This window comes from Mixophyes fleayi, chromosome 9, assembly GCF_038048845.1.
Source record: "Mixophyes fleayi isolate aMixFle1 chromosome 9, aMixFle1.hap1, whole genome shotgun sequence".
Classification (NCBI taxonomy): Eukaryota; Metazoa; Chordata; class Amphibia; order Anura; family Limnodynastidae; genus Mixophyes; species Mixophyes fleayi.
Window position 1 is genome coordinate 20,670,364 of NC_134410.1, and position 14,087 is coordinate 20,684,450.

The window sequence follows — 14,087 nt, forward strand, 5'->3', positions numbered from 1 at the left end:
GGTGATTGCAGTGTGACAGGAGGGATCCTTGTTATGTACAGAGATATTACCTGTAACAGGAGGGAGGTGATTGCTGAGTGACAGGAGGGATCCTTGTTATGTACAGAGGTATTACCTGTAACAGGTAGGAGGTGATTGCTGTGTGACAGGAGGGATCCTTGTTATGTACAGAGGTATTACCTGTAACAGGTAGGAGGTGATTGCTGTGTGACAGGAGGGATCCTTGTTATGTACAGAGGTATTACCTGTAACAGGAGGGAGGTGATTGCTGAGTGACAGGAGGGATCCTTGTTATGTACAGAGGTATTACCTGTAACAGGAGGGAGGTGATTGCAGTGTGACAGGAGGGATCCTTGTTATGTACAGAGGTATTACCTGTAACAGGAGGGAGGTGATTGCTGAGTGACAGGAGGGATCCTTGTTATGTACAGAGGGATTACCTGTAAAATGAGGGAGGTGATTGCTGAGTGACAGGAGGGATCCTTGTTATGTACAGAGGTATTACCTGTAACAGGAGGGAGGTGATTGCTGTGTGACAGGAGGGAGTGTCTTCCAATTACCTAACATCACATTCTCACCTGTACAGGAAGGAAAGTGAAAGTTGTGTAGGAGATTCCAGCGGCTGCTGTCACCTCTCTCCTGTCACTTGTATTCTGGACGAAAGAGAAGTAATCTTGACATCAGGAAACTGAAAATGTTTCTATCTTGGAAATTGGAATATAAAGGAAGAAACATGGAGAGACTTGAGATAGACCTGAGACCAGCACCGGAGAGACACAGTATAAACCAGCAGGTGAGGTTATTATACAATATGTATATAAAGTATACTGGAAATATTATGTGTTTATTTAAAGAATTAAAGTACATAATGTGTGAATATAATGCACATTACTTTTACTAGCAATGAGTACTTATATAGTTGCATTTATATATGGAACGTTTAGTAACATCTGTATATTTATCACTGAATGAGATTCTCCCTCTTGTGCAGGAATGGACGTCACTATCAGAATGCTGGCTGTCACATCGCTGTACTATACCTTCTTGTGGGACACAGCAACAGGACACCCGCTGAGGACACACTGCCATATACACAGATATAAATCTATAGCTCCCAGCACTATGTCACAGGTCAAACAGCTGCAGAATCTACATGTGAGTACAGATCGGAGAGTGGGAGGTGGGGGTTAGTGGAGAGTGGACTTGACCATCAGTGGGAGGTTATAATAACATGGAGGCTGAATAGCTGGGGGGGACTGGAAGGTGGAAACATAAGGAACGTTCATATATAGAGACCGTATCTGACAGTATCTATAGGAGGACATGTAGCTTTGTCTCCACTAATTCTTGTGTCTCTGTTTCCAAAGGAAATGAAAGAAAATAAACTGAAATGCCACCATGGGCTTCGTCTGAAGAAGTTTCCAAACTGTGACTTACAGGTATGAGTATTGGTCATCTTAATCCCCCAACTAATCCTTGTCTCAGTTATTTCCTGACCTGTCCATCTTCTCCCATGCAATCAAAGGAATTTGCTGAGATATTTGCACAGTTTCCCTAGAGAATTATATTATTATATAATTAAAATGTATATAAATCATTATATAAAAATAATAAATAATAGATTTATATAAATACATTTTGGGAAAGTTGCTGTTTACACTTTGCATGTGTATTGTATTGTTTCGCTGCAGTATAAACTCACCTTCCTTCCTTCCTCTCCGTTTAGCATCTTAGTTCTCTAATTTTTACTCTTTCACACTTCCACCTTCAATCTGACTTACGAGAGATTCTCTTCCACTCTGTCCAGTGTACTCACCGTTCATCTCTCTTTTCTCAGGGGAATGAAAGACTGATACTCACACAACACAGGGTGTCATTGACTGTAAAAGTCCTGGAAAATATGACTATGACCGGTCTGGTGAGACAGAATCTGGAAACTTTCTCCATTCTCCAGACGGAACTGTCCAAATGTGTAAGTTCAAACATTGTATCATTATTATTATTATAATTATTGGTTAATTATAAGGAGCTACATAATTCTGCAGAGCCATACAATGGGGAGAAGAGCAGACGTAACAATGATTACATAAGACACAACAGGCAATACAATTGACATACTGACAGCATAAAGACATAAGACAGCCTAGAAATATAAAAGTATAAATGCAACAAGCAGTACATAGGATGTAGTAATAGGTGACAACATGCAGCGGCAGACTTGGCTGGGCTGGGGGGCAGGGGGTCATCTGCCCCACGGGCCAGTCCCATAGTGGGCTACATTGGGCTGGGTCACTGGGCCACCTGCAATTTTTTCCTTAAAAATGTTCCTAATAGACTGCTGAGCCGAGTCTTGCCCCAACCGGGCTTAAATATGCCAGGTGAGGTACAAGTACACACAGAATGAGAACAGGCAAGAATACAAGAGGAAGGAGGGACCTGTTCGTGAGAGGGGAGGGACTAACGCAAGAGAGGGAAACATGGAGTGAGATTGTAGAAGTAGGGAGGGTGTGCCAGTGGGGTAGGAGTTAGTTGGAGGACTTGTAGGCTTTGAGGAACTGATGGGTTTCTAAGGAGCATTTGAAGCATTGGAGGCTGATGGAAAGTCTGACTGGGTGTGGGAGTATTTTCCACAGGTGTGGAGCAGCACGGAAGAAGTCTTGGAGGGGGGGAAAGTGAAGTGATTATCAGTGTGGAGGTGAGGCGGAGGTTGCTGGCAGGGTGGAGAAGTTGGGAAGGAGTGTGGAGGGCGATGAGGTTGGAGAGGTAGGTGGGGAGGAGAGGCTGAGGGCTTTGTAGGTGAGGATTAGTTGGATTCTGTAGGGAATAGGAAGCACGTGTAGAGTTTGGCAGTGAGGGGAGCAGAAGCAGAGCAGCGACAGAGGAATATGAGTCAAGCAGCAATGCTGAGAATGGATTGAAGTGGGGGTGCGACAGGGGAAAAGGAGGCCACACAGGAGGTTGCTGTAGTCAAGGTGAGCGATAATGAGAGAGTAGATAAGAGGTATGGTGCTATCAAGGGTGAGAAAGGGTCTGATCCTGGTGATGTTTCAAAGGTAGAAGAAGCAGGTTAGAAACAGGGACTGAATGTGGGGAGTTAAGTAAGGAGGACAGTCAAGGAAGAAGCCCAGGCAGCGGACTTGAAGTACAGAGGAGAGCAAAGTGTTGTCAACTGTAAGGGGGAGGTGATGTCCTGGTCTCATTATTTGGAACCTGTACAGATTACGCTGCCAAATATATTCTGCGTCAATGTGAATTAGTGTTCCCTGACATGGCTCATTTTATTGTTCATTTTTTTACAGGAGATGATAAAATCCCCTGAGGTGGAGATGTGTCTGCAACATTTGAACAAGTACACAGAAAGGGTAAGTTTCCATAGGAGGAACGATAACATGGGCTGAAGTAGAGGAAGCTTATGTAGACAGCGGAGGAATGTTTATATAGAGACGACTGCTGTGGTGGCTCAGATCTGTTCTATGACGGCACCGCTGCCTAACAGCTCTGGTTCCATGCATTAGATTCTGAACAGGGCACCAACTGTGTGAAGTTTCTATGTTCTCCCCATCCTTGTTTGGGATTCCTCCAGGTGCTCTGGTTTTCTCCCACAGTACTAATAGGTTAATTAGCTGCTAACAGAATAGACCCTGTGTAATATGGTGGGGCTGTATAAATAAACATTAATAAAAACCAGTTTAGGGCTCCCAGAATTTTGACATATTTGGCCAAGCCACTCATGTGGCAAGAAATGTTCTCAGTCCGTAAAAGCTAGTCCATGTTTTCTTGACCATTAAGTACAGTCAAACAATGTTGTGATGGCATGCCTAGTAATTTTCTAGCTGCACCAATGTTAATGATAGAAAAATAAGGATTCTAAGTAACATATTTCCAGTAATAAGAAGAGACTGTCCTGGGAAACCAAAACATGTCAGAACATTTAACTTAGACGTAAGACGGTCAATGGATCTAATGAATGAGCTGTAAGATTGAGAAGTTACAGTGACAAAATAGTTTCACTAAATTCTAACATTCTATGCTTTATATTCTCAGGTGTCTGCAGAATGTCTACAGGAAGATGCCCTGCTCAACCTGGTCTGGATCTTGGTTGAGGATCTGGGTTTCTTGATTCATAGGAAGTCACGTGAAAAGGAACCCTGGGGAAAGGACCCTCAATTCAACCTGAAAAGACCTGTTCCAAAGAAACACAGAGAGAGGAGAAAACATAAGAAAAATAGACTGAAATCAAACTCCCGTTCTTAATCATAGCGTCATATTCCCCCACATTACTGTGATGCCACCCCGGAAAAGTATCACGGGGAACAACCTCAGATTGAGCTTTCATATTTATTTATGTATTTATTTATATTACTTATTTTATATATTATATATTTTGATAATATGTATTGTTATTATTTAAATATTTATAATAATTTATGTCAGAAGCTCATTGCTAGAGCCACTCTATTTTGTTACTTGTTTTTCTGTTCCATGTTCATTTATTTATTTTTCTGTTAATAAAACTTGAACACATTTTTTATTTGTCATCATTATTTTTACATTAAATCTCACAATTACTGGTAAATACACCAGAAGGTCCGGCACACAACACCTGGTACAGTATTTATAAAACTTTTCCATGCAAACCCAAATTGAGTCAACCTAAAACTAACTATTGTTCTGTGAACAAACTTGAACCGGTCAAATTCGATTGAACTAGTTTGAATAATTCAAGTATCTCCAGTTGTAAGACAATCCATGTTTTCATGGAAGTCACCTTTCTGGGGTGTCTGTAGTGTGATGCCCACAATCACCTTATTGGATGTGAAAATCAGTGAGATGTCCCCGATGTGAATGGCTTTTAGTAACAACAACAGACATCACTGTTTCCACCTCCTCAGTGGGGTGTCTTGTGAAGACTCCACAAGTCTTGATCTGGAGAACCCAAAGATATATCCTTCTGATGCTTGGATCACTCACAGCAGATACCTGATAGTCAGAAGTACAGGAAAGTGATCATTACCGCAGATCTTCTAAATTGAATTGCTCTTTATTGTGCTCCCCTCCTTTCCATGTGGTAAAAGAACATCCTGGTCAATTTGCTTGTAATTGAAACGTTCCCAACTGTGATTTATAGGCTTTAGTTTTGGTCATCTTCATTATTGAGGTAATACTTGTCTCAATTATTCTCGTCCATCTTCTCCCATCTTTAATAAATATTGCTATACCAAAATAAACCAAGGCAGCATATTTGTCCTCAGGCCCAGAGGCCCAGGCAGCAGGTTTGTCCTCAGGCCCAGAGACCAAAGCAGCAGGTTTGTCCTCAGGCCCAGAGACCAAGGCAGCAGGTTTGTCCTCAGGCCCAGAGACCAAGGCAGCAGGTTTGTCCTCAGGCCCAGAGACCAAGGCAGCAGGTTTGTCCTCAGACCCAGAGACCAAGGCAGCAGGTTTGTCCTCAGACCCAAAAAACAAGGCAGCAAGTTTGTCCTCAGGCCCAGAGACCAAGGCAGCAGGTTTGTCCTCAGGCCCAGAGACCAAGGCAGCAGGTTTGTCCTCAGGCCCAGAGACCAAGGCAGCAGGTTTGTCCTCAAGCCCAGAGACCAAGGCAGCAGGTTTGACCTTCACAATAAAGGGCAGTCACAGGAATCACACAACAGGAGGCAGCCACTGGACCCTCACAACAGGAGGATGCAATTGAACCTTCACTACAGGAAGCAGAGACTGGACCCTCACAAAAGAAGGCAGCGCCTGGATGCTCACAACAAGAGGTAGCGCTTGGACCATCATACATGGAGGCAGCAACTGGACCTTCACAACAGGAAGCAGCTGGACCCTCACGACAGGAGGTAGAGACTGGACCCTAACAACAGGAGGTAGAGACTGGACCCTCACAACAGGAGGCAGTGCCGGGACCATCAGAAGTGGAGGCAGCCACAGGACCCTCAGATCAGGAGGCAGCGACCACTTTAGCAACAGATGAGAGAAGATGCTCTGACATCCCAGCATGCATCAATGACTTTGGAAAGGTGCTGGAGTTACCAAGAACTGTTTGATGTTGTAGTTGAAGAACACACAAACTAGAGCAGGGATGAATAAAAACTGAGAAGCACTGAAGACGTAAACCATCAGAGACTGGGGCTAGTAGAGGCAACTCCAATAGTGAAGAGACTATCAGCTCAGTAGGAGTAGAAACACTGACAGCAGATGGTTGTATAAAAATAGACTTTTGTGATTTAGACACCAATTCTTGTGGGAAGGATCTAAAAAGCTTATTTATCTTTAACTTTGAACCAGAGTTTGAGTACAAGCTGCCAAATATTGGTGTTAGACAGTGCAGGGTGTCATCTCTGTGATGTTTAACTGCATGAGAAGTACAATGACCCATCGATGGAAAATAGTGGGGTTTAGCAGAAAATAGCGGACTATACTGCTGAACAAAATGTGTTCTGGAGGGTCACCTCCAGAATACACAGGTAAGGAATGAGTCTGCGGCTCACACTCTGCAGGGAGAAATGCCTAGTGGTGGAAAACAGAATCTCTGGGGTCAAACCTATTAGAGCCTGTGTAAAAGACCTCAAATCCAGTAGCAAAAGGTTATTGTTTTCCATGAGGGGAACAGCCCAAATGAATGCATCACTAGAACATCACATTGTGATGAATGCAGATCCCCTCAGAATAACAGGCATTAGGATAGACAGTTACTGCATTGCTGTAAACATTTTCGGAGTTGCCTCCGGTCCCCCAAAAAAAATCTCTAGGCCTTTTAATTTTGCACCTCTTTGCTGTCCCTTTATGGGGCCGGATCATTATGTAAGGTCTGAAACAACAGAAGATGTGAATAAAGAATGTTAATTGTATGTGTCGAAACGAAACATGAATATACAAGTCTATATGCAAGAGAGTGAGCACAAAGCAAAATACCCTGCTAAGAAATGTGTAAAACATAATAGAGAATAAAAGTAACTTGTGTATAACAAAACATACGTCTAAAATAATAGTCACATGAGATGTCCAGATCTAAGCAGAAGTCACTCGACAGGAGGAATGGAGGAAGTCCAAATTAGGCAAAGTACCAGAATATAAAATCCAACAGCTATGCCAGGATAATGCACACTCCAGGCAGACTAAACAGAATGATTCGTCAGGGAGGGTCAGACTCAGGTAGATCATATAGAGTCCATGATTGCTGGACCAGCTGCAGAGGTGTTGAAAAACCTTTAACTCCTGATCTATTGGAGTGCTCACCATAGTCATCATAGAACTCCATCAGGGGGGTGGACTGTAGTATCACAAGAGCACGTTTATAATTGGGATAGGTTAAGTGTACAGGTGTAGCATAATTATACAATATGATGCATTGCACACAAAACATTAACAAAAATATTCCAGCAGAACAAATGATATTTCACTATGCAAAATTTTCACAATATAGAAAAAAATCATTAACAAAGTTACAAGGTCCACTTAATCAGCACATTGGAATTGGTGTTCACAAGGACTAAGTTTCTTACATGTCAATAAACATTAATATACAAATTTAACAGCTATCGTAATTATATGCTCATAGGGTAGTGTGTAAATATTTCATATATATATATATATATATATATATATATATATATATATATATATATAGGCTTGTTCAAACTCTGTAACCTTATTCACATCCTTCCTCTTAAGCTCCTCCCCATTATCTGTGCTATCTGGAATGACAGATCCGTCTGCAACAAGCTTGCTCCCATCTATGACCTTTTACTCTCTCGCTCCTTCAGCCTGCTCGCCCTCACTGAAACCTGGATCCGACCTTCTCACACTGTCTCCTCCGCTGCCCTCTCCTTTCGTGCTCTATCCTTTAAATACACCCCTGTCTTGGCGGTCACCAAGGTGGTGGTGTAGGCATCCTTTTATCTCCTAACTGCACCTTCACCATTGTTCTCCCTTTACCCTCCCTCTTCTTATCTTCCTTTGAGACTCACACCATGTGTCTCTTTGTCTATTCTACCTCCACATCACAGTCATCTACCACCCCAAGGGCCCCAAAAATTTGTTTCTTACTTCCAGAGGAAAATCGACTCCATCCGTGACGAGATTTCCTCCTTATGTTTCTCCCTTCCTCAACCCCCACTTTCAACACCCATGGCACCCTTCTACATCTTTCCTCCTGTCATGGAACCCAAGGTCCTCTCAGTCCTTTCTTCCTCGTCCCCCTTATCATACCCCATCGACCCTGCGCCCTCCCGCCTCCTTCACTCTCCTCTGATGCTTGCTGTCACCTACTCCACCTCTTCAACCTGTCTCTCTCTACCAGAATCTTTACTTCTCCCTTCAAACATCATCACTCCAATTGTTAAGAAACTATCTCTCGACCCTGCTGCTCTCTCCAGCTACCACCCCATATCCTTACTCTCATTCATGTCCAAATTTCTCAAACGATTAGTCTACAGCCATGTCGTAGATCAATGTTAACTCTCTTCTTGACCCCTTCCAATTAGGCTTCCACCATCTCCACTCAACCAAGACTGCCCTCACAAAGGTGATCTACTCTTGGCTAAGTCAAAGGGCCACTTCTCCCTACTCTTTCTCCTTGACCACTCTGCTTTCAACACCGTTGACTACCCTCTCCTCTGTGACACCTTTCACTCCAGGTCTGTCCATTCCTGGTTTACTTCTTACCTCTCTCTGTATATGATTGTAAATCCCATGTCTAGGATTTTTTTCTATAGTGTACTTGTGAATAGTATAGAGATGCCCATATTTACTGCAAACATATGTGTCTAACACAAACAAACAAGAATAGTATTTCTGGTGTAACCTGGTGAACTGGAGAATGCCTGTGTAAGTGGCTTAGTGGTGTAGTATATTGTATTACCTTACTGCACTGTACCATATATATGGTAAGGATTTATGAACTGTTTATATGATCTCAAATATCTCTTGCATAGTAAAACTATGTATTACTTCATGTGTTCATAATAGCTGAGAGAAAGCATGCCTAAATAGTTTGTCCTCATTTTTAATCCATTGTGGTTAAGATGATGATAGATGTGTGTTCATATAGTGATTGACACGAAAGGGTGGGTAACTTAGTGGTTTCGCTAACTGATGTGTTGCCTAGGCGATGAGCTGATTGACAAAGAATTGTTGTGTAATTAAATATCACAGGCTTATCATTGAAAGGCATTAGGCGTATCAGCGATGACTCCCTGCCTATGGGTGGATGTGGTACAAAACAATGGTAGGAAGACTGCATAGAAAGAAAATTTGCATTGTATAGTCACGGTTCTGTGCATGTGGCATTAATTAAAACGGCGGAAAATGTGCTACTTGTATTATTCACAATAATTAAATAAGAGTTAAACAGTTATTTAGTTACAAGTTAACACGTGCATGATACTCATGCATTCTAGTCAAATCAAGCTACTTAAGGTGTTAAAAAGGTTCTTGTCATGCATTTGGGCCTAGGCCAGGCCTCCTCAGGGGAAGAGCGTTACTTCCCGACACAAGCGCCCTTTTTTAACAGGGTTTTGTCCACATGTCACCACCTCATCATTTTTCTCCATCACCTCATCCTTCATCTTCATCGCCACATCCTTCATCAAGCTACTTAAGGTGTTAAAAACTCCCCACTGTCAACCCCGGCAACCACCAACCACTCCCAACTGTCACTTCTCCTTCAAGTAATATATAGGTCAGTGTATAACTCTGCCCAGCAGGTGGCGCTGCAGCTTGTTTTGTTTTTTTTCACACACGCCACTAGGCATTTATATAGTAGATTATTGATTTGCGTTACTATTAGCATCCATATTCACTTACCTTACATACCCTATTTGTCTCCATGAGGACCACCCGTCTGTTCCCTCACTCAGGGGAATATTATTGATTAGCATAACCTACTACTGCTACAGAGCTTGGTTATATGACCTCCGGCCCCTTCTCATGTCTGCTTAGAAATGACGCTTGGTGAAGTCTGGAATGGATCAACATTTACCAGTATTCCATGTATTATGATGTCACTGGTTACCAGGCAACCAAACCAAACACTGACTTCTAATAACTCTTGTAAAGTTCATATTGTGATGTCACTACTCACCCTGCTTTGATCTCAAGGACTGTTCCCTATTGGCAGAAATATATGTCAATATACTGTATACATAATATATATATATATATATATATATATGTGTGTGTGTGTGTGTGTGTGTATCTATATCTATATATCTATCCATCTATCCATCGTTATGTATATATATATATATATATATATATATATATATATATATATATATATGTGTGTGTGTGTGTGTGTGTGTAATAACAATGGTAATAATAATATTAATAATAATAATAATAATAAATAATAATATCTATATGGTGCATTTCTTTGACTGGGGCAGCAACACTCTACAATTGACAATATGATGGAATGTCACTAAATGTAGTTATAAGTTTTAGTAAACAAATACATTTTCAACAATCTTTTCAATAACTTCAGAGAGGTGCCTCTCGAACTGTAGAGGGTAGATAGTTCCAAAATATGGGAGCAGACTATTAAAACATGGATTATGGGTAGGTATTAGCTTTTCTGTCCCTGAAGATCAAACCTACCTAAAGCTCTTTCCTGTACTTTTGGCTTCTGCTGGACCAGCGCTCACTCACGCTTCCTCAGTGTATCACCCTACGAGTCTGATAGCTGGGTGGACCTGCTAGAACAAGGGGTCTTTGTATCAAATTCCTACCACACTGGCAGAGGGGAGAATATGGTGTCAAACCGTGACTCAAGGTGACTGCAGTCCTCTGGGCTAGAGAAGGGTAAGGGATCGGGGGGGGTGTTAATCCCGCTGGGGTATTGTATAAAAATAAAAGTACCGTAGATACTTAATAACTGCTTTGCTTGAGTGATTGGTGAACCCATAGAAGAGTATATCAGTTATTTAGAGTTATTTTTGACCTGCTTTATTATTAGCCTTCTTACTCCCTTATACTATATTCCCCTACTTGTCCCCATGAGGACCACCCATCTGTTCCCTCCCTTCTCCTCAGAGGAAACCCCTTATTGGCTTCCCTATTGAGGCCACTGACCCTGTACCCACTACTACCCCTAAGTATCATCCGCATTACCTTCAACAAGACAACCATTCATGTCTTCTCCATCATCCATATTCCATCTCCTATGGACAGCACTTACCCCTCCACAGAGAACATCATCTTTCCCTCTCATGGAGACCGTCCACACCTCCTCTTCATGCCGTCCACCTCTCTTTGTTCCCACAACTATCCTCACATAGGGATCATTCACTTTGTTGACCCAAATTCCTCTTTTGGGTTACATCCAACAGTTCCCACCCAATGGGAGCCCCTTACTCTACATTCCCCTTCTACTTACTTATGGTACCACCATCCTGCCAACTCTCACTGCCCTATAAAGGCCACCCGGATTTCGTCTGCTTTCATCAATCAGAAAGAAACTACCCACCGTGCTCCTCCACTTCCCACCATACGGACCACCTATCCTGCCTATCTTATATATTCCTCCATATGGGATCAATCCCCTTTCTCACAACTCCATTTTCTTTCACAAGGACTATCTAACTTGCCTCCAACACCCTCCCCAAAGAGGCCCTCTACCTTTCTTTCTTCACACTTTTCCACCCTATATGTGCCCATTAGGACATCCGTGCTTCTCCCTATGAATCCTGCTGCAGTACAATTTTGTCATGCTGGCCTCATTTTCTTATCTCTTGTGACCCACCTTTATTAAATCCCTTTTCTGCTAAACATGGGTTGTTAGGGCAATAACTTAAACTAAAATCTATTAACTCTGGAAATGTCTACACAGTTGCCAAGCAGACTACTCACAAAGATCTCCTCCTGATGTTTCTATAGTTTTCTGGAAGTATATTATTGATTTGTATAACCTACTGCTTCTACAATGCTTGGTCATATGACCTCCGGCCACTTCTTATGTCTGGTTAGAAATGACACTTGGTCTGGCTCAGCGTTTACATTTTATTAGTATTATGTGTATTATGACATCCTAGTTGCCAGGCAACTAAACCAAACTCTAACAAGGGAATTGTAATAATTGAAGGTTCATATTGTGATGTCACTGACCCTGCTTTGCTTTGAATGACTGTTCCCTATTGGCATAAATGTATGCAAACATATTTTATAAATGGCCCAATCATTGAACATTTATAGTTAATTGATAAAACTCGATCATCTGCAGTCATAAGCCTTGGTGAACAAATCCTTTCTCAGCAAACTTTTCAATGGCGTCAGAGGGGTTAATGTAGATAGGGTACCGCTCAGTACCATTCAGCTGCTCTAGTGACATATTCACTTATGACTTGCAAGGACAATAGAATTCCTACCACTGCGATAACTGGCTATAGAAAATCTTTGTTTTCACCACATTGTAGCAACTAGACCAGTTAACATCTATAACCCAACTGGGTTAATAAATAACAGTATTACTCAAATAAAAGAGTGCTATTGCATTAATATACTTCCACATATGCTGTTGCTAATATTAAAAATGTTGCTTCTCTCACTAGCAATATTAACAATCACCACTAGATGGCCATCCTCCTTATAAATTATACAAATTAACACATGCAAATGTTACAAAGTTTACTGCAGAACATTTAAGCAAAAAACTATCTAAAGCTGGGTACACACTACAGAAATTTCAACCAACTTTTTATGCCGAGCGATTTTACATGCGATCGATGGTCCGATCGCTCGGTCCATGGACTGCATACACACTAGCCTTGTTTAGGACGATAAAGGGAAGAGCGGACGTCCCTTTAGCGACTTTTTACAGCCATGTTGTCGTGGGCAATGACTGTAGTTTCGTACTCACTGTTGTGGATCGGTCGGAAGTTTATACACACTACACAACGGAAACGAGATTGGAACGAAAATATTAAACGGTACGACCAACCAAATGAGGCGACAATCGTCCATTTGGGCAGACTTTCGACCATCGTGTCACTGCACACACTGACCCGACTTTTAAACGAGCGGTCGTATGTCGGCTGATTTAGCCGATTATTGGACGAAAACCGTGTAGTGTGTACCTAGCTTAAGTAAGTAAAAATGTGATCAATCCCTTAACAAACAAACAACTAACAAAATGAGAATATATATATGATTCTAGTATTATGCAATTAGTTAATTAATATTAGTTATATAACTCTTTATGTCAGTAGTTATTGAGATATCAGAGCAGTGAATAGGGATTTCCTATGGCTATTCCTCATTCTGTAATTTTGGTACATAAGGACAATTGTTAAATGACAACTATTGCAAAATTGTAAAGCAAATAATAACTTTGTTATAACAATATCACATTTTTTTCAGCTAGGTCATTGTTTAGCATCTCAAAAGGAAAGAAGATATAAATCAGAGCTTCCTATAAACTTCTATACCCCCAGAGTAACAGGCTGACTATAAAATCTGCCTAGCCAGCGTTTCAATATTAGTTTTGCTGTGAGAATTGGAGTTTATAGGAAATACTGATTAATATCTTATTTCCTTTTAAAATATATTACAATGACCATATTGAAAGAAAAAAAAAAATGATTTGTAAGTCCCAGGTTTTTGACGTTCGTGTTTGAACTCCAGGGAATATTTTTAGTGTTTTAAAGACAGCATTCCAAAAGCTTTGGATGGTTCCCTGGAGTGAATGGAGAGAGAGGGAGGGCCTCCATTCATTAGGCCCATTTCGGGTCTACTGACCCGGTGGTGATTGTATTAATGGTGATGTAAACACTGACAGTGTTTACACCTACATAATTAATACGATAGTGAAGAAAGCGACATATAAAAAATAACGACTTACCTGTAAACAGACACACTGGAAATGTGAGGAGAGTGCGACACTTCAAAATGATGTCACTTGCAAGCGCGACTTGGACATTTCGGATTTTAAAGCAGCAACGCAACAGACCCATGTAAGTATTACCTTTACGTTAGATGTTAGGGTTAGGCAGCAGTTTAGGGTTAGTGGTTAGGGTTAGGAATGCAATTAATATTACCATAATTAAATGTGTTCGTGCGTTGCCACTTTAAAAAAAATAAAAAATCCAAGTGCC

At 41.4% G+C, this 14,087-nt stretch overlaps 1 protein-coding gene and 1 long non-coding RNA gene across 2 annotated transcripts; one reads left to right on the plus strand and one right to left on the minus strand.

Annotated features, from left to right (window-relative positions):
* The first annotated feature begins 594 nt into the window (after positions 1–594).
* IFNL1 (interferon lambda 1) lies at positions 595–4,361 on the plus strand. Its single transcript, XM_075185935.1, has 6 exons — positions 595–793; positions 992–1,155; positions 1,368–1,439; positions 1,838–1,972; positions 3,300–3,362; positions 4,045–4,361. Exons 2-6 carry the CDS (start codon positions 994–996, stop codon positions 4,252–4,254), a joined length of 642 nt encoding a protein of 213 aa, XP_075042036.1. The 5' UTR covers positions 595–793; positions 992–993; the 3' UTR covers positions 4,255–4,361.
* Positions 4,016–9,928, minus strand: LOC142101482 (uncharacterized). The gene is made up of 2 exons (XR_012679025.1): positions 9,805–9,928; positions 4,016–4,183 (listed from the first exon to the last, which is right to left on the minus strand). It is a non-coding gene; the product is annotated as an uncharacterized LOC142101482 (long non-coding RNA).
* Positions 9,929–14,087: the final 4,159 nt, after the last annotated feature.